The sequence below is a fragment of the Neopelma chrysocephalum genome, unplaced genomic scaffold (genome assembly GCF_003984885.1).
Source record: "Neopelma chrysocephalum unplaced genomic scaffold, ASM398488v2 Primary Assembly neopelma1_119, whole genome shotgun sequence".
NCBI classification, from domain to species: domain Eukaryota; kingdom Metazoa; phylum Chordata; class Aves; order Passeriformes; family Pipridae; genus Neopelma; species Neopelma chrysocephalum.
Window position 1 is genome coordinate 1,323,505 of NW_020897781.1, and position 26,930 is coordinate 1,350,434.

Sequence of the window (26,930 nt, forward strand, 5' to 3'; positions counted from 1 at the left end):
CTGCTCTGGAGACCTCCCAAAAACTCCCACTAGCTGCTGTGCAGGTGGGACTGTGCAGAGCCAGCAGCAGCATCTCCACTGTCCGGGTGGTGGGATGCTCAGTGCATGGGACTGGGAGCACTGGGAGCCCAGACTTCAGCCCATGTCTGCTGAGCCTCGTGCACCAGACACAGAGACAGGTGAGGGAAAGGGAACAACCACAATGCCCAGATCCGGATGGGAGACTCAGCATTCCCTGTCTCCCAGGGCTTTATCCTGGGATAAAGGATCGCAGCCAGCCGCTCCGTCCCCTTTATCCTTGGAGTGGCGGGGGGGGGACAAAGCCCCTTGGAGCAGCCACATGCTCACACATCCGCAGGACGGGCTGTGCAGAGGCTGGTCCGGCTGAAGCAGAGCTGTTCCTGAACAAAGAGGGAATCACAGCTGGTTTGTGCGGCAGCATCCGGGCCAGCCCCAGCCTCCTCCCGCACGCTGCTCCGCAGCCTGGGCCGCTGATTGGAAACCGGAGCCCGCCATCACTCCGACAGCCGGGAATTATGCTGATGGCTTTTTTTATTATTTTTTTCCACCCCTCCCTGTGCTTGAATGCATTCAGCAAATACAAGCAAAAGAGGAGAATAAAAAGGCGAGAGAAAATCCGAACAGATTTAATTTTGGATATGGTGAGAAAGGAAATTGTTGCAGTGCGAAGAGGGAAGGTTCAGGGGGGAAATGCTCCTGTCTCAAGGAGGAATGAAGCTTCCAGGGATCCTGAGGCTGCATTTTAGGATTTACAAGGTCGTATTGACATGGGGGGTAACTGGTGATATCGACCCACAGGGTCCCACTGGGACCCATCCCAATCCAGAGGGCAGGTCTCTGGGGCAGCCACAGCACCATGGAGGGCAGGAGAGAATGCAGGGATGTGGGACAGGACTGGTGATGAAGCTCTGTGGCTTCACCAAATCCTCCCTAGTTTTACAAAATGCATCCTCTGATGGGAAGCGAAGTGGCTCAGTTTGGGTGAGGGGTGTGAAGGTTTTTCCTGGAGCCCCCCACTAACAGCCTGGGCAATCATGCTGCCTGGGAATGTTGTATCAAAACCAAACCCCAAATCTGGCCTTCTAAAAAAGGCCCAAGTGAAATACTGTGAGTGTTCAACTTCGTTTTGCAGCAAAGCTACTGGTGCATCTGGGCTGGGGCACGGCTCTGGTCGATCCAAATGATGCTAATTTTGGAATCAATAATTTACCTCAGAGCTGTTACTTGCTGCTTGCTGCCTGCTCTCCAGTGGGTCATCCTTGGGAGTGCCTCTGGAAGCTCTCTCCCCTTTACTCCAGCCTTGCCAGCCCCATGTCCTGTGCTGGGCTGTCCCATGTGCCACCGACCCCAGTGTGAACTGCCAAGGACCTGTTCTGACCCTGCCCAGGTGCTGACAACACCTGACACTGCCACAAACCTGGCTCTGTCCCCGTGAAAGTGGCAGCACCACATCTGGATCTGCACCTACCTCCTCCATCTTTGTCCCAATGGAGCCACAGCACCACAGCCATACCCACACCCACCTCTCTCCATCCTTCCCTTCTCCATGTCATGTCCATTGACCCTGGGAGTGTTTCTGGCTCTGGGAAGGAAGAGCTCCCAGAGGGCATCCAGCAGCTGAGAACGAGGACCAAAAATGAAGGAAGTAATATAGGGGAACTAAATGAAATAAAGCAATTATCCCTGCTCTGATACTTTCTAATTAAGGGAACTGTCACCCTTATTAAGAGGCCATTAATTCATTGTCATAAGTCACCACCAGAGTGCAAGTACCAAAAACATGCCTGAGCCGTGGGGAGTGGAGCAGCATTCCCTCCTTCCCACGCCGTTGGCTCCAGCAGCACTGAGAGACGCTCCTTGAGGCCATGGGGCTGCTCATGGCTTTCTGTAGGCAGTGGCTGTGCCCACACCCTGGGCTGTGCTTTGGGAAGTTGTGATTTGCCCTGTGGTGCTCAGCCTGTCCTGGGCGTGGATGAGCCCATCCATCTCCACCTGCATCCCTGTGACTGCCCGCTCTGCCCTGCGCAGTCCAAGCGCATTTGTCTAAAGGACGTAGTGACTTCTCAGCAGAGATCAGCTCTTGGCCACTCTGGGAGGACCAAACTCCCAAAGAATTCCTAAACTATCCCCAACCATGTGGTCAAGGCTGGTGTTTTTCCCAGCACTCCCTCCTGCTAACAGCCAGCTCTGTCTTGGCAGCCTCTCATTACGTATTCTGCATGGAGGGCCCCACATCAGCTTAATTAACAAGGTAAGAAAAACGGGACCTTTGAGGAAATCTTAATTATATTATCCATCTCACCCTGAGTGGCACCTGATCCATCCCAACACTGTTCTCAAGTTCATTAGCAATGAATCAAGATTGATTAGTCCTGGATGTGCAGTAAGGACATGCTGGGGCAGAAGACTTCTGCTGCTGTCGCTGTAAGACCCTGCATGTCCACAAGCCCTGTCTTGCCCTCCAGCACCAGGCAGCGGGATGGGGACCAGGGCTGTGGGATGAGGCAGACAGAGGTTTGCCAGTGCTGGGATGAGGCTGCTGGAGCATCCCAGGAGCAGCTGTTTCACTGTGCCCCTTGCAGGAGCTGGCATCTCACACCTCCCAGGGTTACTCTGATTTAGACCAGCACCCGGGCAGCCCTGCCAGGCTGCTGCTCACTTCCAGGGATGGGGCATCCACAGTTTCTCTGGGCAATCTGTGCCAGGGCCTCACCAGTCTCATAGGCAAGAATTTCTTTCTAATATCCAATCTAACTGTGCCCTCTGCCAGTCTGAAGCCATTCCCCCTTGTCCTGTCACTCCACGCTCTTGTCCAGAGTCCCTCTCCAGCTCTCTTGGAGCCTCTTCAGGCGCTGGAAGGTGCTCATAGGTCACACCAGAGCCTTTTCTTCTCCAGGCTGAACAACCCTGTCTCTCTCAGCCTGCATCTATAGCAAAGGTGCTCCAGCCCCTGAGAACCTTTGTGTCCCTATTCGGGACTCGCTCCAACAGCTCCACATCCTTCTGATGTTGAGGGCCCCAGAGCTGGAGTCAGCACTACGTGTGGGGCCCCCCCAGAGCAGAGCAGAGGGGGAGAAATCTCCCTCACCTTGCTGCCCACATTGCTGGGGATGCACCCCAGAGTTGGCTTTCTGGGCTGCCAGCACACATTTCACACTCATGTCAAGCTTCCCATCCAATGATTTGGGGTGGTTTGTAATCCTCCCTGGGCACCTGATGGGATGACAGGGTCCTAATTAGATTGAGTAAGGAATCCACTGGGGATAGGATTCTGATTTAAACTGGCTCCAGCTCAGCAGAGCCAGTGGCAGGAGCTGACACCCCCCTCCTCAGCACACTGTGTCCTCTCGCCCCGTGCAGCCACGGACAGCGCAGGCTCCTTCAGCACCGGGCATGAATTTCAGTGTCAGAGGAATGGGGATCGTTTCCTGCATCAGAGCTGCAATCAGCAGCGTTTCAGAGCTGGAGGTGTCTGCATCATCAAGCCGGGCTCAGTAATTACTCAGACAAATTTGCATACATTTTCTATGGGCATCTCTGCTGGCTTTTTTATTTTCTGCTTGAAAACCTTGCTGGAATCTGCAAACTGCCTCTACCACTGGGAATGGGTTGCTGGATTGTTCCTTTGTAAGACAGGAAGATGCTGAACATTATCCTTGATGCCAGCGATGCATTGTCCTGATTATTGCAAAAAATTTCCACCAAAAAAAAGTGGTAAAAAAGTTTATCAGAGACAGGAGTCACATGCTCTGTGAGCGGCCATTGCCTGACCCTGTGCCCCAGTACTGCTGCCTCCTGCCTGCTGCAGGGGGCTGACTGATACTTGCTAGTGTTTTCTGTTTGCTTTAGTTGTTGTCTGGTTTTAATATTGCATGAATCCACGCCCATTTCATCTGTGTTTTATTATCTGGTGCTGTTTGTTTTGGGGCAGTGCCTGGAATACCGCTGGCAGATAAGAGCTGGACAAGTAGGAGGTATTTTTCTTGCTCAGTGGAAGCTGAGAAGTGACCGAGCTGTTCCTTGGTCCGAGAACCTGAGCATCCATCTCCCTCCAGTTTCCAGGGTTCTGGTGCAGCACCCCCCAGGTTCTTGCCTGTGGGTAGGACTGTGCTGCCTTGGTACCACCACACAGATGGATTTGTGCTGTGCGCCCAGAGCTACCAGAGGCAAAGCCGTGTCAGGGCTGCTCCAGATGAATCCTGCTTCCCTGGGCAGAGTCCTGGGTGCCCCTCAGGCAAGCCAAGGGGATTAGATGGCACCAGACACTGGTTCAGAACCAGAGCAGTGCTCCAGAGCCAGCCTGGAAGGATGTTCTGCTCTCACCACCACCATCCTCGCAGAGCAGGGGACTAGGGGCAGGACAGCATCCTCCTGCCAGTCTTGTGAGTATTGTTTCACCCGGCTCCTCCAGCCCCATCCTTCCCTGGTGGGTCTTAGAGGGACACCCCGACAGGGTTGTACTCGGGGTTCCATCCAAGTGCACCGGTGGTGTTTCTGCTTTCTTCTGTGTCTCCTTTCTTCCATGCAGAGAAGGAGCTGGAGCGAGCCAGAGCACAGCCCAGCAGAGGGGAACATGACACATGGGGGCACCACAGCAAAGGGCAGCTGGACTTTGGGGCAGGACCTGGGCGGGGACCCTGCGTTTCCCAGAGGGTCTGGGGCAGCCCCAGCACTGCTCTGTGTGCCACCGCTGCATCAAAAGCCAAATCTCCACCAACTTACAGCATGAGCCCAGCTGGAGTCTGGAGAAGCCATTTCTCCCTGTGCATCTCCGAAGCTCTGGAGAGAAGCTCAGTATCTCCCTCTAACGATGTGCAGACACCCGGCAGCCGTCCTTTGCTCTCTGGGGTGCTCGACATCCCAGCCACATCGCAGCCCCCGCGCCCCCCCCCCCCCCACTCCCACTGCCCCCCCCAGCACTCACCGCCAGGGCAAAAACAAACCCTGCGGGGGGAAATAGGCTTTTTCCTGTCTTTTCTTTCCTATTCTTAAAACTCAATAAATTCTCCCAGCTCTGTTGCTCATGAGTCTCTAGTGAGGTGAGAAGAGCCAATTTTGCTGCATATTTGAAAAGGTCAGTATGGGCAGAGTAAGAAATTCCAATTTCTGTGTCCTGGGGTGCTGGGGGCTGCACACAGGAAAGCCCTGGAGCTGGTTCCCTGCAGATGGAGCCAGGGGGGTGAGTCACAGACCCCTGACCCCCAGAGAAGGGAGATGTCAGTTTTGTGGTCTGGGTTGCTCTGCTGTGGGCACCAACCAGCTTATGCCTTCCAGGAGAAAATTCAGATTTTGGATATCTGCAGGCTTTGCCTTCAGACCAGCACCAAACCCCTGCTCTGAGGGTGACAGATGCGCAGGGGAAATTTCACTGGCAGTGCTGGTGCTGTTGGGATCACTCAGCTGCAGGAGAGAGAACCCCCTGCTTGGATCTGAGTACCATTTGGTGAATCTGTTATACAAAGCAAAATGGTTTGAGAACCAGACTTTGTTTCTGAGATATTTCCATCACCTGAACCTTGTACAACCCCTCTGGGGTCTCGGTGCAGCCACTGCAGCCAGAGCTCAGGGATGCTCCATGCATCCTGCATCCTGCACTGCCCCACCATATCCCTCCCTCGTAGCAGAACCTATGACCCCAAATCCCCCCACTGTCCCCATTTAGCCACATGCCAGCAAAGATGAGAAGCTTCTTACTTCTCAGTGGTTCTGTGGAGCTGCGGAGGAAACAAATGCTGGCAAACCCCCAGGCTGAGGCTCGTTCCCACAGGACTGTCATCAGGACCCCTGTCCCACATGGAGGTGCTTGTCCCAGGGGATTTAGGGCTGTAGACATTTCCTGAGCATACCCACAAAGGACTGGAAGGACCAAACTCGTGGCGCAAGTTCAGATGTGGGAAGAGTTGGAAAACCAGTGAGTTAAAATAACAGTCTCTAATTTATTACCAGCAGAGGAGCAGGTGGGTGGGTGCCCAGCCGGGGGGCACTGTGACCTGCCTCCACATCCCAGTGCCCCAGGGACTTTAGGGTGCTGCTCTTTCTGGACCCCCATGATCCACAGCCCTGCCCTCATCACTGGAAGAGGGCCGTGGGGAGGTGACAGCATCCACCCCACCCCCAAATCCTATTTTACACATCGGTGTTCCTTATCTGTCCCCATGAGCAGCCTGTGGCTCTGGACAGGGCAGTTTAGTGGGTGGAGGAGTGTAACAGCAAACACCTTCACCTTATTGATGGTGAAGGTCATCAGGAAGGCGTCTGGGTTTGGTGGCACCATCGCCAGCCCCTGGGCAGGAGGTCAGGATGAGCACCTGCCAATGCCTGGTGGAGCAGAGCTCTTCAGAGCTGGTGGGAGCACGGAGAGGAGCAGGGCTGGGCATCGGGCCTGGGGGGAACTTGGCACCCAGTAATCCCCCATCCTCACCCGGGGCAGTGCCCAGCACCACCCAGCAGCATCCACGTCTGCTCCCACTGGCACCTGCACGGGCTCCCCCCTCTGCCAATGGATGAAGGACGAGCTCCTGGCACAGCTCCCTCCAGGCCACAGCACCCTCCCAGTGCATCCATCCTGCCTTTACTTCCAGATTTTCCAGCTCCGATGACTCAGCTCCATTTTTAACTCACCAAGTGGAGCTGGGTGCTGGGGTCTTGGCCCTGCTTTGAATTTTTTTGGCTGGTTGGATCATCTTATTTGCTGCTGATAACGTCACCTCCTCGGACGCTGGAAGACAGCCCAGTCTGATGAGAAAACTAAAGCTCCCTAAATAAGCTCCGAGGCACAGATACAAGTTGCCGAGTGCTGGGATATTGCCCACGTGCATAATGCTTCAGTGTCCTGCACATGGCTCTGAGCTGTCCCAGGAATCACCATGTTCCCTTTCTCCACAGCACTGAGCCATGCCTGTTGCCATCTCCTTTTTTCCATCTCTTTCCCTGTGAACCATCAGGCTCAGGTGGGTGAAAGTTCATCATCTGTCCCAGCAGCTGCTTTGCTAATTTTCCTCCAGCCAAGAGCCATGTCTGCTGGAAGAAACAATCCATCCCTGCAGAGGAATGTATTCCTTTAAAAGAAAAAGAAGGAAGAAGCAGGAGAGGAGCCCCAGAGTGTCTGGGAAGCTGTCTCTTTGTATTCCAAGCGTGTGGCTCAGGTCTCGTATCTGCGGTGCACAGCCCATCCCAGCGGAGCTCGGTTCACAGTGTTGGTGCAATCTGCCAAACAGACGGATCAGCTAGGAGACATTTCCAAAAGAAGCTGGAACAAGGTGGGAGAGGAAGGAATAAACAGCCTGCAGGGTGGCACATCCCAGCTCACCCACTGCCAGCCCCGGAGAACCTCGTCCCTTCCATGCAAAGCGGCACTGACGGATTTTGGGCTGTGTGCGGCAGCCTGGCCCTGCGCACCACGACTCATCCCTTCTCACCACAGTCCAGCCCTGGAGCCTCCCCTCACCTGGCCCCCCGCCCGCCCTACCTTGGCTGAGCAGCTGCAGGTTCCGGACCTCCTCGCGCACCTGGAGCTGCAGGACCTGCTGCAGGACCTCCTGCCGCTGCGCCTCCAGCGCGATCCCCATGCGCTGCAGCTTCTCCCCGTTCAGCCGCAGCAGCGCCCGCCCTGCAAACACGGAACCACTTGGTGCCCGCCAGCGGCTCTGTAGGGGACCCCAGGAAAAGGCCACGCAAAGGGGAGCCCGTCAGCAGGCAGGGATGAAAGAAATCCTCAAGTGCTCTTTCACTGCCTGGGCTCACAGGGATGGGGAAGGGCATGGAGAGACAACAAGGGAGAATGGCTTTGCACTGACAGAGGGCAGGGATAGATGGGATATTGGTAAGAAATTCTTTACTGTGAGTGTGGTGAGGCACTGACACAGGTTGCCCAGACCAGCTGTGGCTGCCCCATCCCTGGAAGTGTTCAAGGCCAGGTTGGACAGGGCTTGGAGCAACCTGGTCTAGTGGAAGGTGTCCCTGCCCGTGGCAGGGGGTTGGAATGAAATGAGTTTTAAGGTCCCTTTCAACTCAAACCATTCTGCAGGGCTGTGATTTGTGGCCTCACTTTCAGAGAGCGCTGGGGGACAGCTCCATGCCCCCAGCCTCTGACAGGTACCGCCACCGCAGTCGTGTAACCCACCCCCGCAGGCAGCAGCTTTCCATTTCTCCGCTCCACCTCCCACACGAGGAGATGTTTTTCGAGCACAGGGTCCCCACATGGGCTGGCCATCCCGGGGGAATGGGGGTGCCCATCACAACGCATTAGCACTCCAGTCCCGCCGAGCCACTCTCCTCCAGTCTGGGGGCTATTAGACAAGGGATTTAAAACCAGCTTTTGTCCTTGCTTCCCAGCGTACACTCACTAATGCTGCCTTTGTTACCCGGGCAAGGGCTGGCTGAGCTCTTGCATTAGGGCTGTGCATCCCTCCCGGGCAGCTCCGGTGCTCCCCTCCCTGCCGCTGTCCCCTGGACCTGGCAGAGCTCTGCCCTCTAACACAGAGGTCAAAGCCACTGTCCCCAGGGAGCAAAGAAGAGGGAGCAGGTCCGAGAAGTGGGTCACCTCCAAGGACTTGGTTGGGAGTTGGTTTCAGACCTGGACAAAGACATCTGCAACTTGGACTCTGCAGAGCTTTTCCTCTTCTGCAAAAATTTTCAGTATTTAAAAAACTATAAAAATATTATTATATTAATGTAGGCGAGGAGACTTGTCCATCTTATAAATCAATTCATCCTCCTTTTAAACAACTTCCAGCCCATCCTGGAGCTCATGCCAGAGGCAGATGCCTCCTGCTCAGCCTGGATCAGTGTCCCTGTATCCCCTGCTCTCAAGCTGGCTGCATCTCGTGGGGAGAAATGGGCAGTATATCCATCTTCTGAACCATGAACCTCCAAACAGCCTTTTCCCAGGAGCACGTTCTAATGGCAATTAGTCCAGCTTAGAAGTGGAGGGCACACCGTACCTGTGATGGCGTGGTGGGAGAAAGCCTCCACGTAGATGAGATAGTTGTGTGGGCAGTGTTTCTTCAGCCATTTGCACACATCCTGCTGGGTCCAGAGCACCACCGGCTTGACCAGGCTGCCCAGCGTGGGGCTGGTGTGGTAGATGCCATAGTGGTCACAGCCACGGCCCTGAGGGGAGTGCGAGGGAAGGGGGTTAGTGGGATTCAACACTGCGAGGAGGAAAACGGAGGTCAGTCCATGGGGATGAGGGAGAGGCTGGTTGGCTGCGTAGGATTGTGGTGATGCTGGCAGACTTCAGCTCTGCACCCTCTGGAGTCTCTGGGATCACCCTGACATTGCAGTGTCAGAGGAACCAGTGAGGGAGGTGATGGGAGGGAGGATGGGAGGTTGAGTTGGGGGTCCTACCCTATATAGACCCCTCACCTGAAATTCCCCAGCCCTCCTGCTGCAGACAAGAGACCCAGTCCAGCTCCCCTACACATCTCCCAGCCCAACAGAGCATTGTACAGGCTCAGGAGATGTCCTGGGGGGGTCCCCAGGCAGAGAAAGGCGCTTGCTGGCTGCTCTCAGTGGGGATGGAGCCAGTGAGGTCCTGGGGCACAGCAGGAACTGGTGCAAAGCCATCCCCAGCAGATGTTGGTACCGGTGCCAATTCATGCCCACCAGAAATCCCCAGGAAAGCAGCCAGCAGCCAGCTGGTGCCCTGGAACAGGAGGGACTCTCCCTTTCTTTCCATCTCAACCCCCTCCAGTCTTGAGCTGACCAGCCACAATGAGGTCCTGCAGCCTCTCAGGTGTCTAAAGCCTCTTCTGAACCCCACAGGCCATTCTTGAGGTGCTGCCCTGCCCGGAGACACCCGGGATAAAGCAGGGCCACAGTCCTCAGCACCCCAGCATGGCCACTCTCCACCTCCCGCAGAGCTCTGCCGTGCACAGTAACGAGTGATACCCACAGGGAGACAAGGCTTGTCCGACAGCATCCCTAAATCCCACCTTCCCTCCCTTCCTCCAGCTGCCTGCTGCAGTGGCCAGTCTCACTCTGAGCACTCAGTCTCACTCTGAGCCACACAGTAGCTCCGTTTCGTCTCCCACATCACAGCTACTCCGGCCTCGTGAGGTCATTGCAGCCTGGATTTGTCTTGTACGGAGCAACCCAATCATCTTGAGCTGTAACTGCACAGGGAAACAAGCCTGCTTCTCCCAGGGAATCCTCAAGGTTGTTTGGGAAATGGGTCTGGAGGATGCAGGAATCTAGCACCCAGGAAAGATTGGTGAGCTCTCTGCTGCTGGTGATGCTGAGACTTCATCCTGGAGCAGCACCAGCAAACATTGCTGCTCCAAAGCATCTCCTTGTGCCCAACTGCAGGGACTGTCCTGGGCTGGATCATGGGCACGTGGGTGTGGAAAAGGGGTCCCTGCTGCCCACAGCACGAGGGGACTGGATTATGAGGCCTCACTCATGCCCAGGACATGGCAGGGGCAGGGCAGGAGCAGCAGTTGATGCAGGGACACACCGGCACGGGAAAGGTTGACAGAGCGTATGCCAACATCGACCTCTGCGTGAGAACACTGGCTAATTAAGCATGTCTAATAGAGGAGCAGGGATAATTAGTGTAACAGGGACTACAGACGTCCCGCGGTTACTGAAACTAATGACACGTTCCTGAGAGATGCCGGAGAGGAGGCAGTGGAGGGCAGTGGAGGGCAGTGGAGGGTCTGGGATGTGTTCCCTGCCCCGTGCCAGGCATTGCTCCCACTGAGGAGCCCGGCCAGCCTGATCGGGCTGCTGCTTGTGCCCAGGGATGCGTTTGGGCTTGGAAAGGTGCTTTTCCTCAAGCAGAGCTCGCTGGGAACATTCAAGCAAGAGGGAAGAAGGCAAAGTTGGGAGGCTGTACATTAATAACCAAGGAGACCATCTCCAAAGCAGATGGAAAAATGCGATAGACAGTGCACACGATTCGGTTTCCTAACCAAACCCTCACCTTGGGGGGAGACCCCGGCAGCTGCCCGGCTCTCCCAGACGCATCTCGGGAGTCGCCTGCCTGCGGGAGCAGCCCCAGCCCGCGCCGGCTGCGCGGCTCCTTCACACTCGGCTGAGCGCGCCGGAGAGCGTGCCGTGGGGAGGAGGAGGAGGAGGCGATTCGCTCTGGATTCACTAACGAGTAATGATGAGAAGCGGAGGGGCTGGGGGGGGAATAACAACCAGCTTCCCGGGAGCTTACTGCGAGCTTCCCACAGCTATTATCCAACTAACCCTCTGAGGCATGGGGGAAGAAGTGACAAACAACCGGCAATTTCCCTGGGCACGCACACGGCTGCACGCGCTTCGCTCATCAGACACAGCCCTGCGCCGGGGACCATCCCGGCATCCCTAAATCCTGCGCTGCCTGCTTGGGGCTCATCCTCCCCTCCCCATGGAGGGTCCCCAAGGGAGTCCTGCACTCCCCAGAGGGGCAGGGAAGGTGTAAAGGATCATGAGTTCGTTTTCCAGGCGGCTGAGCTGCGCTGTCTCTCTGATAAACTCTCAGCCATGAATATCGAGCACCGGTGTGTAGGAGAGCAGGCAGGAGGGCTGGGAGGCTGCTCTGGCGGGGAGGCAGGAGGTGGCTGAGGAAGCCGGGGGGGTTGGAAGCCATTCCTGAGATCTCCAAGGAGCAACTTGCATCACCTCCTTTCGCTCGGGCATGTTTCCTTGCTTACAGCAAATTGAAAACCTTTCTCTCCCTAAATCCGTCTGGTCGGCACACAGAGGTGGAGGAGGGAGAGCCACGATGAGCACAGCTGGCAGCTGGAGAGCAGCTGAAGTGTCCCCCTGCAGGAGCCACCTGGGCATCTGGAGGTGATGGGGACAGTGCCAGCAGCACATGGGACATTGTATCCATTGCAGGGTCCCTGCTCCCCTCTGATCCCAAACCAGCTGGGCCCATGCAATGAAAAAGCATTTTCATGCTGGGGGCTGGAAGCCGGGCAGTTGGATTTTCCCCATTTTCTTTTTAGCAGTCACTGGCTGGGTGTGCTGCCTCTAAACACCACTCCCAGGGTGTTATGGGGGGGCTGGAAGCACCAGGAGCCACATGCAGGGAAGATGCTCCTTCTCGTGGCTGTGCAGCAGTGAATGGATGGAAACCTTTGGCTCACAGCCTCCTTAATACAATAAAGTTCCAAATTTTAGGAGGACAATGTCCCAAACATGGCTAGGAGACATACACAAATGCTCAGGCATTTTAAGGCATTATAAAGAATTTGGTTCTGGCACATTTACTGCAAAATTAAGTCCCAGCTACAGCTGGGGGGGGGAGGTGACACACAGAGGGGAGGTGACACACAGAGGGGAGGTGACACACAGAGCTCACCCCAGCACAGCCCTCAGCCTGATGACCATACTTAAATTATTATGTTTATATATATTACTATAATCAAATGCCTGATAATCACAAGGGCTTTCAGCAAAGTGGGACCTGAAGGCCCGAGGAAAGAGGAGATGCTCCTGCGGGCAGTCGCTGGGCCGGCGGACGCGAGGAGCTGAGTTGCCCTTGGCACGCCCGGGGTGGGATCCTGGCGGTACCTGCGAGCCCTCGGTGCCCGGCTGGCGCAGGAGTTTGACGGTGCGGCCGCCGTCGGGGCGCTGGCTCCGACCGTCGTGCCAGGTGAGGCTGCTGCCCGGGTTCCGCTGCAGGCGGTAGCTGAGGTTTTCGGCCGACACCGTGTGCTCCAGGAGGCTGCGGCAGAAGCTGAAGTGGGCGGTGGCGGCGGCAGCGGCTGCGGAGGGAAGGGGGGTGAGAGGTGGCCACGGTGACCGTCCACCCCACGCTTGGGCACCCAAAAATGCCTCTTCCGCCCCGCAGGACCTGCTAAACTCAGGCTGTGGTCTCCTCCTCCAAAATCCCCCCATTCCTGCCTTCCTTTCCCATTGCCAGGGAGAAAACCCACCAGCCCAGGAACCCGCCAGCTGGCACCAGGATCCAGCAGGCACCCGACAAGATGTTTGCCCACACAAACCCCTCACAAGCAACGCTTGTTTTGACACCCGCCAGCCGAGCAGACATGGGGCCTGCAGCTGATCCCAACACGTGGTTAGAACCTCCTGCTCGTCGCTGCCACTCTGCTGGGACAGGAACTGGGAGGGAGCCACTTTCCGTGGACCAGGCTGAGTGCAAACTGCCACCACTGAGGGAAGGGGAGCAGTGAAACCCACCCTGGGCAGCCCGATGGGAAAGGGGAGGCAGGCTGGTCCTCCCAGCACTGAGCATGGGTGCTTGGGGATGGCTACTGGGCACTCCAGGGATGGTCAAATGTGCCAGCCCATCAGTGATGACCACAAAGAGCCATTTACACACAAGTACTTTTTGTTCCTTATTCATAGAATATCCTGGTTTGGAAGGGACCCACAAGGATCCTCGAAGTCCAGCTCCTTGTGTTTTAACAAGCTGGGGGGATTGGAGTTGCAATGAGGATGCAAAGCTTTCCTTTGGAGGGGGGTGAGGGGATCTGGCTGCTGTGGGAGGAGGGGTAAGTGGGTATTAGGGGCTCACGCTCTGTCTGCTCCGGATAAAAGCCAGACGGCTTGACATAAGCAGCTCTGATCCGCAGAAGCAAAGACCAGAGCATCCCCCAGCTCACCTGCTCCCACCACAGGGAGCTGGGCAAGTCACAAACCATCTCCGAGAGCAGAGCAGCACCTGAAGGAGATCCACCTTTGGGATAACCCACCCTGGAAGAACAAAAAGGCTGGAGAAACCCTGATGCAGCTCATTTTTCTAATTAGTGGGTTTTAAGAGGGAAGAGATTTCAAAAGGACAGCTCGAGCACACCTTCATGCAAAAGGAGAACAACTGGCCGAAAGAAGTCAAAATAGAGAAAAAAGAGTTGGTCCATGTGTTCCAGGATACCCAGATCATATCACACAATGTTGCTTCTCAAACACACTCAGTGACAAGTGTTGCTATGGGGAAACTGAGGCAGGGAACCTGTCCTGTGGCAGGGGAAGCGATTGCATGGAAACCATGCTGGAGCAAGATCCACGGAGAGGCTCAGTGGGGAGCAGAGGCAGGACTGGTAGGGGTGGTTTCTGTGTCTGTCTCAAGGCATGGGGATGTCTCTGATGGCTTCGAAAGCCCCAGACATCCTGAACCTGGTGGGCGAGGTCTACACCAGGCTGTGCTCCCTTCAGCCAAGGGTGCCTGATGCTCTCCATGCCACTGGCTGTCCTGTCCCCAGCATCCTGAGAACTCAGACCTGACACAGCCACTCTGGGATACCCCCAAGCTGGAAACCGTCCATCCCACCGGCTGTTGCGGCAGATATGGACACAGCCGGTCTGGAGGGGCTGGTGCCAGAGCTTCTTTTGGCTGTGCCGGGGCTTCCCCAGGACTCACTGCAGGGAGCAGAGGAAAGGGGGCTCTGGCCATCAGCAGGACCCATATCCATAGGGATCTATGGAGCATCTGCCTCCAGCATCAGGACATGGGCATCTCCGCTCCTCCAGCAAACAGAGCTGGAGGTGAGAGAGGAGGAGTGGGAGCAGATGGGAAAGAGGGGTGAAAGACAAAGGGAACAACAAGCCAAGAAGAAAGGCAGGGCTGGGAGCATTGCTGGCAGAGCTCCCCATCGGGGCAGGCAGTGGCTGCCCTGGAGCCCAGAGGCTCTGGCAGCTCCTCTGGCAGCTCCTCCACAGCCTCATCTCCCCCAGCCCAGCCCTCGGGTCCCAACTTTCCCATCGCCTGGCAGCATTTGACATGGGTGAGGGTAAGGTGGTGCTGAACAGGGAGTGTTTTGGAGCAAGGGAAGGATGGGGACAGAGGAGCCCTGCAGCAGGGCAGCCCTGGGCTGGCTCTTCATGGGGACATGCGGGGTGACATCCAACATGGGCTTTCCTCTTCTTCCCATGCCCTGCACAGGGAGTAACCACAGCATCCCCAAGAGCACTCAGCCACCCGCCATCCCCTCTGCTCCTCTGCCAAGCCGGAGGCTGTGCCCGCCAGCCAGGGATGTACATGCAACATCTCCCACCAGACTCGCTGGCCCTGCCGCTCCCCAGCCATGCCCTGCACCCCCCGGCCGCTCCCTGGAGACCCCTCACCTGGCTCGGGTGGTCCCTGTGAGCTGCGGATGGTGGAGACGCAGCAGAGGGATGGCCGGCCCTGCTGCATCTCGGCGGGAGGAGGGATGCGCGTGAGCGCTCGGCACCGCTGTCACGAGTGCGGCTCCATCCCTGCCTCCCTTCATACCTCGTCCACACCTGACTGACTCCCCCGATCGCCTCCCTCCCACTGCCACTGAGCGCTGGCTGCCGGCTCATCCCAGCTCCGGGCAGCCCCGAGCCGGTTTCGCATGGAGGGGGGGTGAATTATGCCCCCTCCCCACTGCCCCGTGGGCGTTTGATCCGGAGAGATGTTCGGTGCTTTCCTCGCATGCTCCCGCCTAATCCCGCGGCAGGGCCAGCTGGCACTGGGATGGACAGGAAGCCTGAGGGGCTGCTGCGAGAGACACTTGACCCATCGGGCATCAAAGTGCCCTGGGGCTGAGCGGAGCCGTAGCATGAGTATGGCAGCACTGGGGTCACCGGTGGCTTGGGGCATTCGGGATGCAGGAGGAAAAGAAAAGAGGGACTAAGGTGAAGAGCAGCCTTCCCAGGAAGGGGCTGAAGGGCTCAGTGTGGGCTGCACCTGCTCCCAGCCAAAGCCATCATGGTTATGGCCATGTTGGGGTCCGGGCAGAAGGGGGTGCCCGCAGAGGCAGTGTGGGTCAGAGAGCAAAGGCTGTGCTGAACCCTGAAATGGAGCTGCAGGAGTCTCCAGCCTGGATAGGTCCAAGCCAGAGTGGGGAAGGGAGTGCTCAGCTCTGATTCCCAAACAGCCACTGTGACCCCACTGTTCCAAGTCCCCGCGAGCTGGTCCATGGTCCCTGCACCACGTTTGCCAGCCCCCTGTCATGGACACCCCGCTGCCTGTTTGCCGCCAGGGAATCACTGCTGGCTCGTTTCCATGGCTCTTTGATCCATTTTGGGCATCTCTCCAGCCTCTCAGGGCAGGATGGGGGGGAGACCAGGTCCGGGTCACCACAAGGGGACCAGCAGCGGTGGGACAGGGTCAGCAGCAGTGGCAGGGACAGACGCCGCTCCCTCCCCTCGCCGGGCCGCTCCCGCTCCCGTTCCCTCTCCAGACACTTTTATGGCTAGTGAAACGTGAGCGCTGGAGCGGCTCAGAGCAGCAGCAGCCGCTGCTGGGGAGAGGGAAGGGAAACCTCCTGGGGATGGAGACACCTCGGGGCAGGATGTGGCAGCATGCACCGACAAAAGCATCTCCTGGAGACTTTCACGGATGCTTCCTGCTCGCAGGTGACCAGGACCTGCCCGGGGGACACGGCAGCAGCCAGCCAGGCTGCAGGAGGGGCAGGCAGGGGCACAGCGAGCGGAGTTCGGTGCCTGGACAGGCAAAGACTGACTGAATCCTGCTCCCTCCTCTGCCACCGCTTCTCGGCGGGAACATCCCAGTGTCTTTGATACCATCACACGTGTGGGTGTCCCAGAGACCTGCCCTCCAGCTGGGGACATGTCTGCAGGCAGCTGTGGTGGGGGCAGCCAGGCTTCCTGGGGTCAGACAGGCTTCCCAGGATTAATGGGAGAAACTTGAAACAAGCTTCATAAGGAATGAAATCCCTTCACTGGTTTTCCTGGTTCCCCGTGTGTGTCAAACCTTAAGGGCAGGTCGTCACACCGTGTTTGCCAGGAGGAGGATTCAGGGAGCTGGTCGTTCACTCTTGTGTTCCTCCAGGCAGGTGAGGGGTGAATGGGACCAGAAATCCCCGAAAACTCCTAGGAAGGGGAATCCACTCTGCTCCCGGGGCAGCTTTGTGAAGGACTCATCTCGCTTTTAGAGGCATCTGCCTGAGCCATGAGCCCGGCTGGCACTGCCATTGCCATTGCCCTTGTGCTCTCCATCCCTTCCACGTGGCTTCACCCTGGTGCAGGGCAGAGCTGCTGCTTGCACTGGCAGAGTCCCCAGGGATGATCATCCCAGTGACACTCTCTGGAACCCCCAAACACATCCCATCTTTGAAGCCGTGCCTACAGGATGTCCTTATGGACCAGATCCTGCCCTGAGCCATTCCCTAAGACCTGCTGACCTCGAAGACTATGAAACCAGATTCAGAGAGGACTGAGACTCCCTCCCATCTCAGGTTCCCCTGAGGTGTATTTGGCTCAGGCCCTGGCTGTGAAGAGCATCAACCCAGTGCTTCCCTCTGAAGGTGAGAGGTGGTGAGATGGGAGACTGGTGCAGGAACAGAGCTCAGGTTGGTGGCTGTTCAATGCTGGTGCCTCCTGAGGATGGAGGAGGAAGGGAACAAAAGGCAGATGTCCTTTCCGTCCTCCCAGTGCAGCACGATGGGTGCCCCGGGCACACACTGGGGGAGTGGGCAGGGTGTCTGGGGTGACTGTGCATGTCTTTGGGGGTGTCTGTGCTCCTGAGCCCTGAATGGGTACTGCCAGGAGGTCCCTGAGCACCCCAGGACAGCAGATCTCTGTAGGGTTGGGCACCCAGGAGAGTGTGGGCAGTAGGCAGGACCTCGGGTTGGCTCTGGGCAGGTTCTCCTGGCAGGAGGCAGGTGTGGGAATGCACAGGCATGGACACTCCTGCCTGCAGTGAGCTCCCTTCCACCCTGACACACTCTTCCCAGGGGTCCTATCCAGCTCCAGCTACCCCGGGCCCACCTGCCCTGCCCTCACACCTGCATCCCTTCTCTCTAGCCAAATTTCCCAGCCCATTTTGCTGTTACCCCACAATACGGGGGGTAGGGCACTGGTCCAGACCCTCTCCGGAATGCTGAGGGCAGCCAAGGGGGATGTGGAGGGACTGACTGAGCCCCGGGATGGAGAGGGCAGCACTGGGGGGGGTGAGAGTGGGCAGACCCGCGGCACGGAGGGGGCAGCGCCGGGGCAGGGACGAAGAGCAACCCCCCGGGATGGAGAGGGCAGCATCAGGGGATGGAGGGCGGGCAGCCCCCCGGATGGAGCGGGCAGCTCTTCAGCTCCGTGCCCGCCGCGTTCGGGGCTGGGGGAAGCTCGTCCCACCGCGCACCTGAGCCCACCCCCCACCTTCCCGCGCCCGGTACCTTCCATGTCCTTGGGCCGGCCGCAGCTCATCCTCCGGCAGCGGGGCCGCGCTCGGGCGGGGACGGAGCCCCGCGCCCCCCGCGCCGCCGCCGGCACCGGGCGCTCCCGCCCGCCCCGCCCCGGTGTCCGCGCCGGGGGCGGTGCCGCGATCCGCCACCCCCGGGGGCTCCGCCCGCCGCCGGCCCCGCGCTGCCGCCCCCCCCGAGCACCCCCGAGCATCCCCCGACCCCTGCTTGGGGCTGCGCACATCACTCCCTCCCTCTCTCTCTCCAGCTAGGGAACAGGTCCTTGGGGACGCCAGGATGCAGCGGGCACCGTGCACAGGTTTTTGGTCATGTTTGCGGTGGGCACAGAGTGGAAAACACCTGGTTGTTCCCTCTCTCCCGAATTTCTCTTCTCCTCCCGACCCTCAGCTCCCCGGATGGGTGCCAGCAGGGCAGGCAGGGGAGGGTGCTCATCCCCGTGTACGCAGCGTGGGCTCTGGTGGGTGGTCTTAGCATGAGTGGGCACCCACCGAGCCTCCCTGGCGCTCGGTATTCCAGCAAGGAGCAGAACAGCATTGCCAGAACCCATCACTTCCCCAGGGTGACAACCCCACAGGTATTTTTGGAGGCGCCTGCCTTTAACTGTCACACATGACTCCCAGCCAGGGGCCATCACTGCCAGCTCTTGCAGCCATCAAGGGGCCGGGGTCTGGCTGTGCACCCTGCAGTTATCCCACCCTGGGTGGGACATGGACACTACTGGGTGCCCAGGACAAGGACAAGAAGATGCCTGTGCTGTGATACTTCACCTTTGCAAGGGGTTCCCTGTCACAGACCCACTGCAGCACAGGGCAGCAGCCTTACCCTTGTTTTGAGATGAGGGTTAAGCACGTTGTGTGATGATGAGCTGCCGTGGGCCAGGGCTCTGAGGGTGCAGAGGGTGGCAGTGACCTTGCACATGGCCTCATGTGGTTGTTCACAGCCCTTCTTGGATCTGGGCTGTGCAGCTGTGTGTGTGGGAAGCGCTTGCCAGAATTAAATTCAGCTCCCTGAATCAATAGGAGCTTTCCAAAATTTTGGATGCTCAATCAGGAGCTGCTCTGGACCAGGCTCCATGCTGGCTCAGCTCCACACCGGGAGCCAGCCAGGGCTGCCACGTTCAGCGAGCCAACTGTGCTGCCACTCACAGAGTGGGGACATCGAGTCACAAACCATTTGTGTAGTGGGGACACCAGGCCACAAACCCTCTGTGCAGCCTGCAAAGAGTCTACTACTAAAATACCCCCTCAAGAATCCCTGGGGGAATTGGCAGTCCTCCTCCTCCTGCTGCAAGAGAGCAGGCAGGGCAGTACTGCTTGTTGCAGGCAGATAAGGAAAGAACGTATGCTCTATCCCTCTGAAATTCCCATTTCTCCCTCAGTCTCTGTCTACACATGGAGCTTTTGAGCCATGGCAGAAATTTTCCAAGAGAAATATGGTTAAAGAGGGGCCTTGGCAGGAAAAGGCTGGTGTCGCTTGAAAAATGTGTGCAGATTACGCCAAGCTGTTATTAAAAATAAGTGCTGTGCTGTTCCCAGCCTTTGCTTTCACTGATTTTTCTGGTAGCAATTGCACTTCTCCAAGAAAGGTTTCATGTGTCCAGAGGAAAGAATTTACTTCCTCCTCATCTGCAAATGGGTCCAGTGCCAGCCCAGCATCCCAAAGGTGCCTGGGAAAGCTCAGGCTGCTCATCCCTCTGAAATTCCAAAGGATTTTGAGAAAAACCTTGAGCCTCTGGATGCATGAGGAGGGTTGGGGAGATGGTGTGATCCCACACATCCCCATGCCTGCTCCGTGCTCCAGCTATCCTCGGCTTTACAGCTTCCAGCATCACTCCTGGGTTAACACTCAACCTCTCCCATGGTGGAACATCTCTTAACCAGCCCCAGCAACTCTGTCTTGGGATTTGGTCTGACTTTGGGTCTTTTAAAGTATGAGGAGTTTCCACAGTTAAACAGGAGTTAGTTAGCAGGGAGGGAAAGCCCTAAACCCAGACCATAGCTTGGGAAATTGAAAGCACAGGCCAGGGGTTCGTTTTCTCAACGCATTGATGGGTTTGAAGGAGACAAGCTGGGGACAGAGGCACCAGCGAGCCCTGGACCAACAGGCTGCCCCTCTAAATGTGTATGGATTTGGGAGAGCATCAGTGTCCCCGTGGGTCCCATCCCTCCCCACTGCCAGCCTCCGGAGAGGGTGCGAGGCTGGGATGATTCAGCACGTTCGTTTTTCAGAGAATAAAGGAAGTAATTAAACATCAGCTTTCCTCCCGCCGCGCCCCGCGAGGATGAGAGGGAGGAGATGAAAAGCCTTCAGACGGAAGTTATTTGTCCAAGGAGAAAAGTGGCTAATTTCTCTGGTGCTTTGCTTGTCTGCTCGCTAATGAAAACCGCTCGTCAGCAGGAAAAGGGAGCACCCAGCAAGGGGGAGGAACCGGAATCTCGCATCCATCGGCGGCCGGGCAGGTGGCCTCGGGACATCCTGTCTTGTAGGGATGTCACCTCCACAGAGCCCCCCATAGCACCCACCCACGGGCCTGGGGGCTGTGAATGCAGGTGGGTGTTGGGGACTGCCCCCCTCCTTGCAGCCCCATGGGTTGGGAACTGACAATCCCAAGCCAAACACCACAGAGGGGTTTTCCCAAATGCCCCCTACCCCCAAATTTTTTGTGCAAAGAGGTTAAAATGGGTTTGTTAAGGCACTTGCAGGGAGATAGAATAGAAAACAGCTTCGTGCTGAAGCCTCCTGCCTGGTGTGGGGTGATGGATGGCACTTATCTCAACCAGGCATGGAAATACTTAGTGTTCTGAAAATCTCTCCCTGAAAGGAATTTATTTTCTTGTTGATAATAAAGCACCAAACCTCAGTGCTGCAGGGTGGAGGGTGCTGCAGGTCACATCAGAGCTCTGGCTTACAGAGCCCAGGGGGTCCCCGTGCTCTCCTCTGGTCCCTGGCCGGACAGGTGACCCTCCTACCACTCATCTGCACCTTCCCAAGGATGATGATTTACTGGCAGAGGACATCCAAAGTATTGCTCCCTGTTTGCTGCTCCCTGGGACACAGAGGGGGGGTTGAAACGACGGAAGCTCATCCATTTGGAGGCTTATATAGATATATTTCTAATTGGATTTTGGCACGTCACGGTTATTTTCAAGGCAGCCTGTAATTATTTGAGAGCGTAGCCTGATCACCTCCTTTCTCTCAGCACAGAGGGTTGTTTTTTTCTCTTTAATATTGTTTCCTAAAATGAAATTGTGAATTTGCAGCTTAATCCAATGAGATGACACACACGCAATGGCACTGTCCTCAAGGACACGGCGGGACGCCCGTGATTAGGATCCACCTCTCCCAGGTTCCTAATCAATTCCCAGCAAGGCTAGAAGATATAAAAACAGTGTTTTAATTCTTTTTGGCAGGAAAAAAAATAAACATTTGTATATTAAGCAGGTGTTCATGGGCATTTGATGAGGTGGGGAGGTTTTGCTGGTCCTGCTGTGGCTCTGCACCCTGTGCCTCGTGTCCAGCTGCATCTCCGCAGGGCTCGGGGCAGTGGAATGCTGCTCTCTGGCATTTTCTCTCCCAACCGAAACCTGATGAAATTCCCATTAATTTGGGGTTTTTATTTTTGCATGTGTTGCAATTTTTTGGGGGGCCAAAATAATTTCATCCAGCTACATCTGCTCTCCATCAGGGAACTGAAGCTCAAGCAGGTTGGATCCTGCCATCCTCACCAGGGTTCCCCCCAGGCCGGACATCGCCAGCACCCCAGCGCTGTGGTTGTTATTCCATGCCCAGAACAGGCACAAATGAAAACCATTATCCAAGCAGAGTTTTCCAGCATTTCACAGCTAATGACCATACCACCGCCCTGCTGCATCTCAGCAGCCTCAAGTTCTTATTTTCCCCAAGCCTGATTTCAGGGCTCGGGGCTGCATTCAATTGCTACCGAATCCGATTTATTATTTACATTGCAAGGTACAGCCCGGCGTGAATTGATTTGCTGTGCTCTGATTGCCACTGCACGCTGCTCTGGGATCTGGGAGCTGGTTGCTCATTCAGGCAGGATGCAAAATCAGGGATTCAGAAGTTTGGGAGTGCCAGGGTTCAAACCGCCCGGGCATCCCAGTGGTCTGTGTTCTGCTCCTGCCTTTGGTTGCATCTCTCAGGATGTAGGGAATGCTCGTCCTGGGTTAGCTCGTGTCCCCCCAGGGGTTGTCACCCTGGTGCTGTGGAGATCAGGTGGTTGCAATATCTCACCTCTCATAAGAAGCTGGGTCTAGGGAATGAGAGGGTCCAAAGTGACACAGGGAGCACAGAGCAAACAGTGAGAGCAGAGATGGGAAGTAACACAATTGGGAAACAACTGGGAGCCCTGGTGTTTTGAGGGATATTTAGCAGGCCATCACCTTCACCTTCATTATCAGCTTCACTTTCACCTTCACCTTTATCTTCACCTTTGCCTTTGCCCTCACTTTCACTCTTCATCCTGCCCATGTTTGGAGCTTGCAGTGCCTTGGATGGCAGAAATGATCGAAAATCCCCCAAACCTGAGCCCTTTGCTCCAGGGCCATGGAGACCAGAGGCAGCAGGGGTTCAGACAGCTTTGCCAACAGTTCATCATTGGAGATGGACCCAGACCAGCAGGCTGGAGGACAGGACCATGGACATGCTGCCCTGGGCATGGGGAAGCTCCACACCTGCCTCATCCAGCAGTCCAAGTCACTGGCTGCTCTGGGAGACGTTGGTCCTTCTCCCAGAGCTCTAGACTTTGGATGTTCCTGGGTGAAAAGACAATTTTAAGGAATTCTTTTTGGGCAGCATCATTAGCATGCCACTGGCAAGACACCCGTGCCCTTGAGCTCTCTTCCACATTCTTCCCAGCAAACCTCTGGCTGGTGCCAGCTCTGCTCTCTCAATTGCCAAGGGTGTGAGCTCAGTGGTGAAGCTCTTTAGGAGCCTCTGCTAATTGTCTCTGAGACTTTAGATAGCTTTGGGGGGAGACGCTCAGAGGCACCTTGCTCCCTCCCAGCTGCTGTGGGAGCTCAGCACCTGCTGCCGCCGGCTCTGATGCAGCTCCTGCCTCGCACTGGAGCTTGTCTTGGGGTGTGGAGGGGAGCAGACGCTGCAGATGGGTCCTCAGGGTGCCTCTGTATCGTAGCATGGGACTAATTAAAATTTCAGGATATATATTTACCTAATACGGAGTTGATTCGTTAAGTAGGACATCCTGTCTTCAGAGGATTTCACGGCATCGGGTGATAATCAAGTGAGAACAGACTCCAAAAGTGTTAATTTAGGAGCCGAGACGGTAGGGATTGAAAACAAGCCGCTGTTTTAGTCTTCTCTCACACTTCCATGTCTGAAATCCAAGTAATCATCCCATTTGGGAGTGCAAAGCAGTAGCAGCACCCCCCATCAAGCACCATGCTGGCTGGGGGTGCAAGTGTGACCGGGGCTGTGGTGGCTGAATTTGGGATCTTTAACCTCCCAGGGCTCAGTGGAGGAGCTCACACTGCTCCAGGTACTCCTGGTACCTCTGGGATGTCCTGCCCCCGTGCATGGCACTGGCACACAGGCAGGGGCTGGGTTTCTGCTCAGGGCTTGCAGGTAGGAGATTTGCAACAGGAATATTCACAGAATCATGGCATAGATTGGGCTATAAGGGACTTCTAAAGTCTATTCCATCCCATTCCAACCCCCCTGTTATGAGCAGAGACATCTTCCACTAGATCAGGTTGCTCGAAGTCCCATCCAGCCTGACCCTGAACACTTAAAAGGATGGGGCAGCCCCCATCTCCCCGGGTAACCCGTGATGCTGTTTTACCACCCTCACAGTAAAAAACTCCTCCTTATATTTGATCTAAATCTCCCTTCTTTTAGCTTAAAGCCATTTTCCCTCCTCCTATCCCAATAGGCAGGCACTGAGAAACAGTGCATGGGATGAGCCCCGCCGCTGATCCTGCCCTGCGGGTGCATTCTTGCTGCGCCATGTGATATTTAAAAGCACGAATTCCCAGCCTCGGGAGAGCCCTGGGGGGGTTTGTTTTCCCGTCGTCCCGGGAGAAGCTGCTGCCGCCTCCACTTTCCCCGAGGACACAGAGGGGGCTTTGTGCGAGCGCGGGGCCGCGGTGACCCCTCCACAGCCACGGGCTGGGCAGCTCCTGGCTGGGCTTCGGGCTGGATCCTGAGCTGCCAGTCCCCGGCAGGATCCGCCTCGGTGAGCTCGTCCTTGCGCTCCATCCAAGTGATTATTTTTCACTTTCAAGCCTTTGTGAGCGATTACCCCCGTGGCCGTGCCGACGTGCCCAGCATCCCCTCCCACCTCGCTGTTCTTAGAGAGTCAGACGGAAACCGAGCTTGGAAAGTCCCAAGCCAGAAGCGGGATGACTCTGCATCCAGGTGACAGGACCGACCTGCTATCGGTAGTCCCATCCCTCTGGAGTTTTATTCCCCATCCCAAAAATGCTGTTGAGGGTGCTAAGAAGTGCTGTGCTGACATGCAGACCCGGCAGCAGCTCCCTGAAGTTGGTGCAGCATATTTGCACTATTAACAGGTGCTGTTACCCCTTCACCCCCTCTGATTTTGTTGCAGAGGGGAAAAAGTATCTCCTCCCTGCTTTCTGTGCCATTTTAAGGTGTTTTGGGAGTTCAGAGCAATGCCAATGCTGGCAGCAGGCACACTGCTGACACCCCACTCCTTCCCACCAGGGCACCACAGGGAATGGCCACCTCCTGATCCTGATGATCCCAGGAGGAGCTCAGGGCATTCTCCCAACCTCAGTTCCCTCCCCACCACCCCACAGTAGCATTAATCAGAATAATTGCTGATTAAGAACCTCACTGTGCTTTTGCCCATGTTCCTGCAGCAGCCCCATGCCAGGGCTTGGGTAGCAAAGGGAAACCCCAGGAGAAACCCATGGGGTGCCCAAAGAGCAGAGCTGGGCTGGTGAGGATGCTCAAGGGCCAGATCCTGAACCACAAATCCCTGCCACGCTGCAACACAGTGGGAAGATCAACCCAGAGCTCCCAGTGCCTCCAGTGCAGAGGCTCAGTGGGATGTGCAGCCAATGCTGTCCTCTGCACTCACCATACCAAACACCGGGTCCATGCCCAGAGATGATTAAAACTCATTTATTTGATTTTCCTCAACGTATAAGTTATTCTGAGTTTTCTCCTTGGTTGGAGTGTGCGTGTACTGGGAATGCTGGTCACCTGTGGGAGAGAGGAAACCTTCCTGCATCTGGGAAGGCTGGATGTTGCTGTGTAAAGAGAAGATTTACAGCCCTAACACCAGGGCCATGCTGGGGTCACCCTGCTGCCAAACCCTCACCTCAGCTCTGTCCTGCAGGAGACAGCCCCAAAAGTGAAATTCCTGCTTCCAGGAAATTGGGCACTTCCCTGCTCTCCCCATCCTTCCATGGGTCAGGGAGGTCCCTGGTGGGCTCCCGTTTGTCCTCCATCCTCTAGAAGGATGAGGGGGCCCAATTTGCCCCGAAAACCCCCCAAATTTCCCCCATCCAGCCCACAGGGAAGACCCTCTGGTGTTCCATGGCACAGGATGTGCTGGAGCAGGGGTGCAGCTCTGGATATCAAGAGGAGGATGGGCTTGCTGGGACAGGCTGTGGGGTCTGGGGGCCCCACACCCCTCCCTGGTGCTGAGGATGTTCCCATGGGCTCTGCCCTCACTCCAGGGTGCCCAGCCAGGAAAGCTGGGTTGCTGCAGCCTCCCTCTCCCTCTGCAACCCCAACAGTTTGGCAAAAGGGATTTTATTTTTTTTTTTTCTCTCCAGCAAAACCCAAAAATAGATTGATGGGAAGCGGCTGGGGGCTGGGATGCCATTAGCATGCAAAATGGGGCTATTTATCTTCCCCGCAGCTGGTTTCTGCTCTGAGACCTGGCAGGAACTGGCAGTGGGAGGCAGGGCTGTGCTGGGAGGGGGCTGTGGGACAGTTCCCAAAAAAGCCCGTTCGCACCCCTCTTGCTACCCTCGCCCCTGTGGTCTGTGACCCTGAGCCTCTCCCGAGGGACAAGGAGCTTCTGGCTCTCTGTCATGGGCATGGTTTCAGGGTCACCTGGAGACTTTCCAGGTGGCAGATAATTAATCCTGGTATTAGCTGTGGGTGGGCAGGAGAAACCTGCCCAGTGCTCCGGCTTGGGAAGCCGAGGCAGGAGCTCCTGGAACAGGCTCAGGTCCCTTGGGAAGATGGATGAGCAGAGGTGGTCAATCCATGCACCCCAAGGGGCTGGACCCATGCTCCCTGTCCCCTTGGGACATCTCGGTCCCTTGGCACTGCCATCCCTGCTGTCACCACACAGCAAAGATGAGAGTGAGAGACTCCAGGCTGATGAAGGAATGAGCAGAAAACCTACTCCTGCGCCCAGAGATAATTTTTCTTGGGAATTGTTAGCAGGAGGGAAGCAGAGGGAGGGGGGAAGCAAAGCTCACAAATTCCATGATAGCACAGCTTCAACATCCCCACCCTCAGCCCCATCATTCCCATTGCCTTAATCACCTTCATACACACCATTCCCATCCACACCATCCTAATGTCCACCTTTCCCATCATCGCCATCCTTATCATCCCCGTCTTCACCATCCCCATCATTCCGATCCCCATCATTCTCATCACTCTCATCATTCCCAATATCCCCATCCTTATCATACCCATCTCCACCATCCCCATCATTCCCATCCCGCAACATTCCCATCATTGCTACCATCCTCACCAAGGCTCGAGACCACCGGGGCGCCAGGGGGCGCGCTGCTTCTCGGCGGGAGCGGAAGTGCCGCTCTGCCCTCGCGGGCGGCCCCGCCTGCTCCCGCAGCCGCTTCC

At 56.5% G+C, this 26,930-nt stretch overlaps 1 protein-coding gene across 1 annotated transcript; it reads right to left on the bottom strand.

Annotated features, from left to right (window-relative positions):
* Positions 1–5,937: 5,937 nt before the first annotated feature.
* On the bottom strand, positions 5,938–15,188 carry SAMD10 (sterile alpha motif domain containing 10). Its single transcript, XM_027697352.1, is given in 6 exon segments — positions 5,938–7,227; positions 7,490–7,630; positions 8,964–9,132; positions 12,529–12,722; positions 15,043–15,149; positions 15,151–15,188. Coding segments are annotated over 6 exon segments (714 nt in total). The 3' UTR covers positions 5,938–7,162.
* Between the last annotated feature and the right edge of the window lie 11,742 nt (positions 15,189–26,930).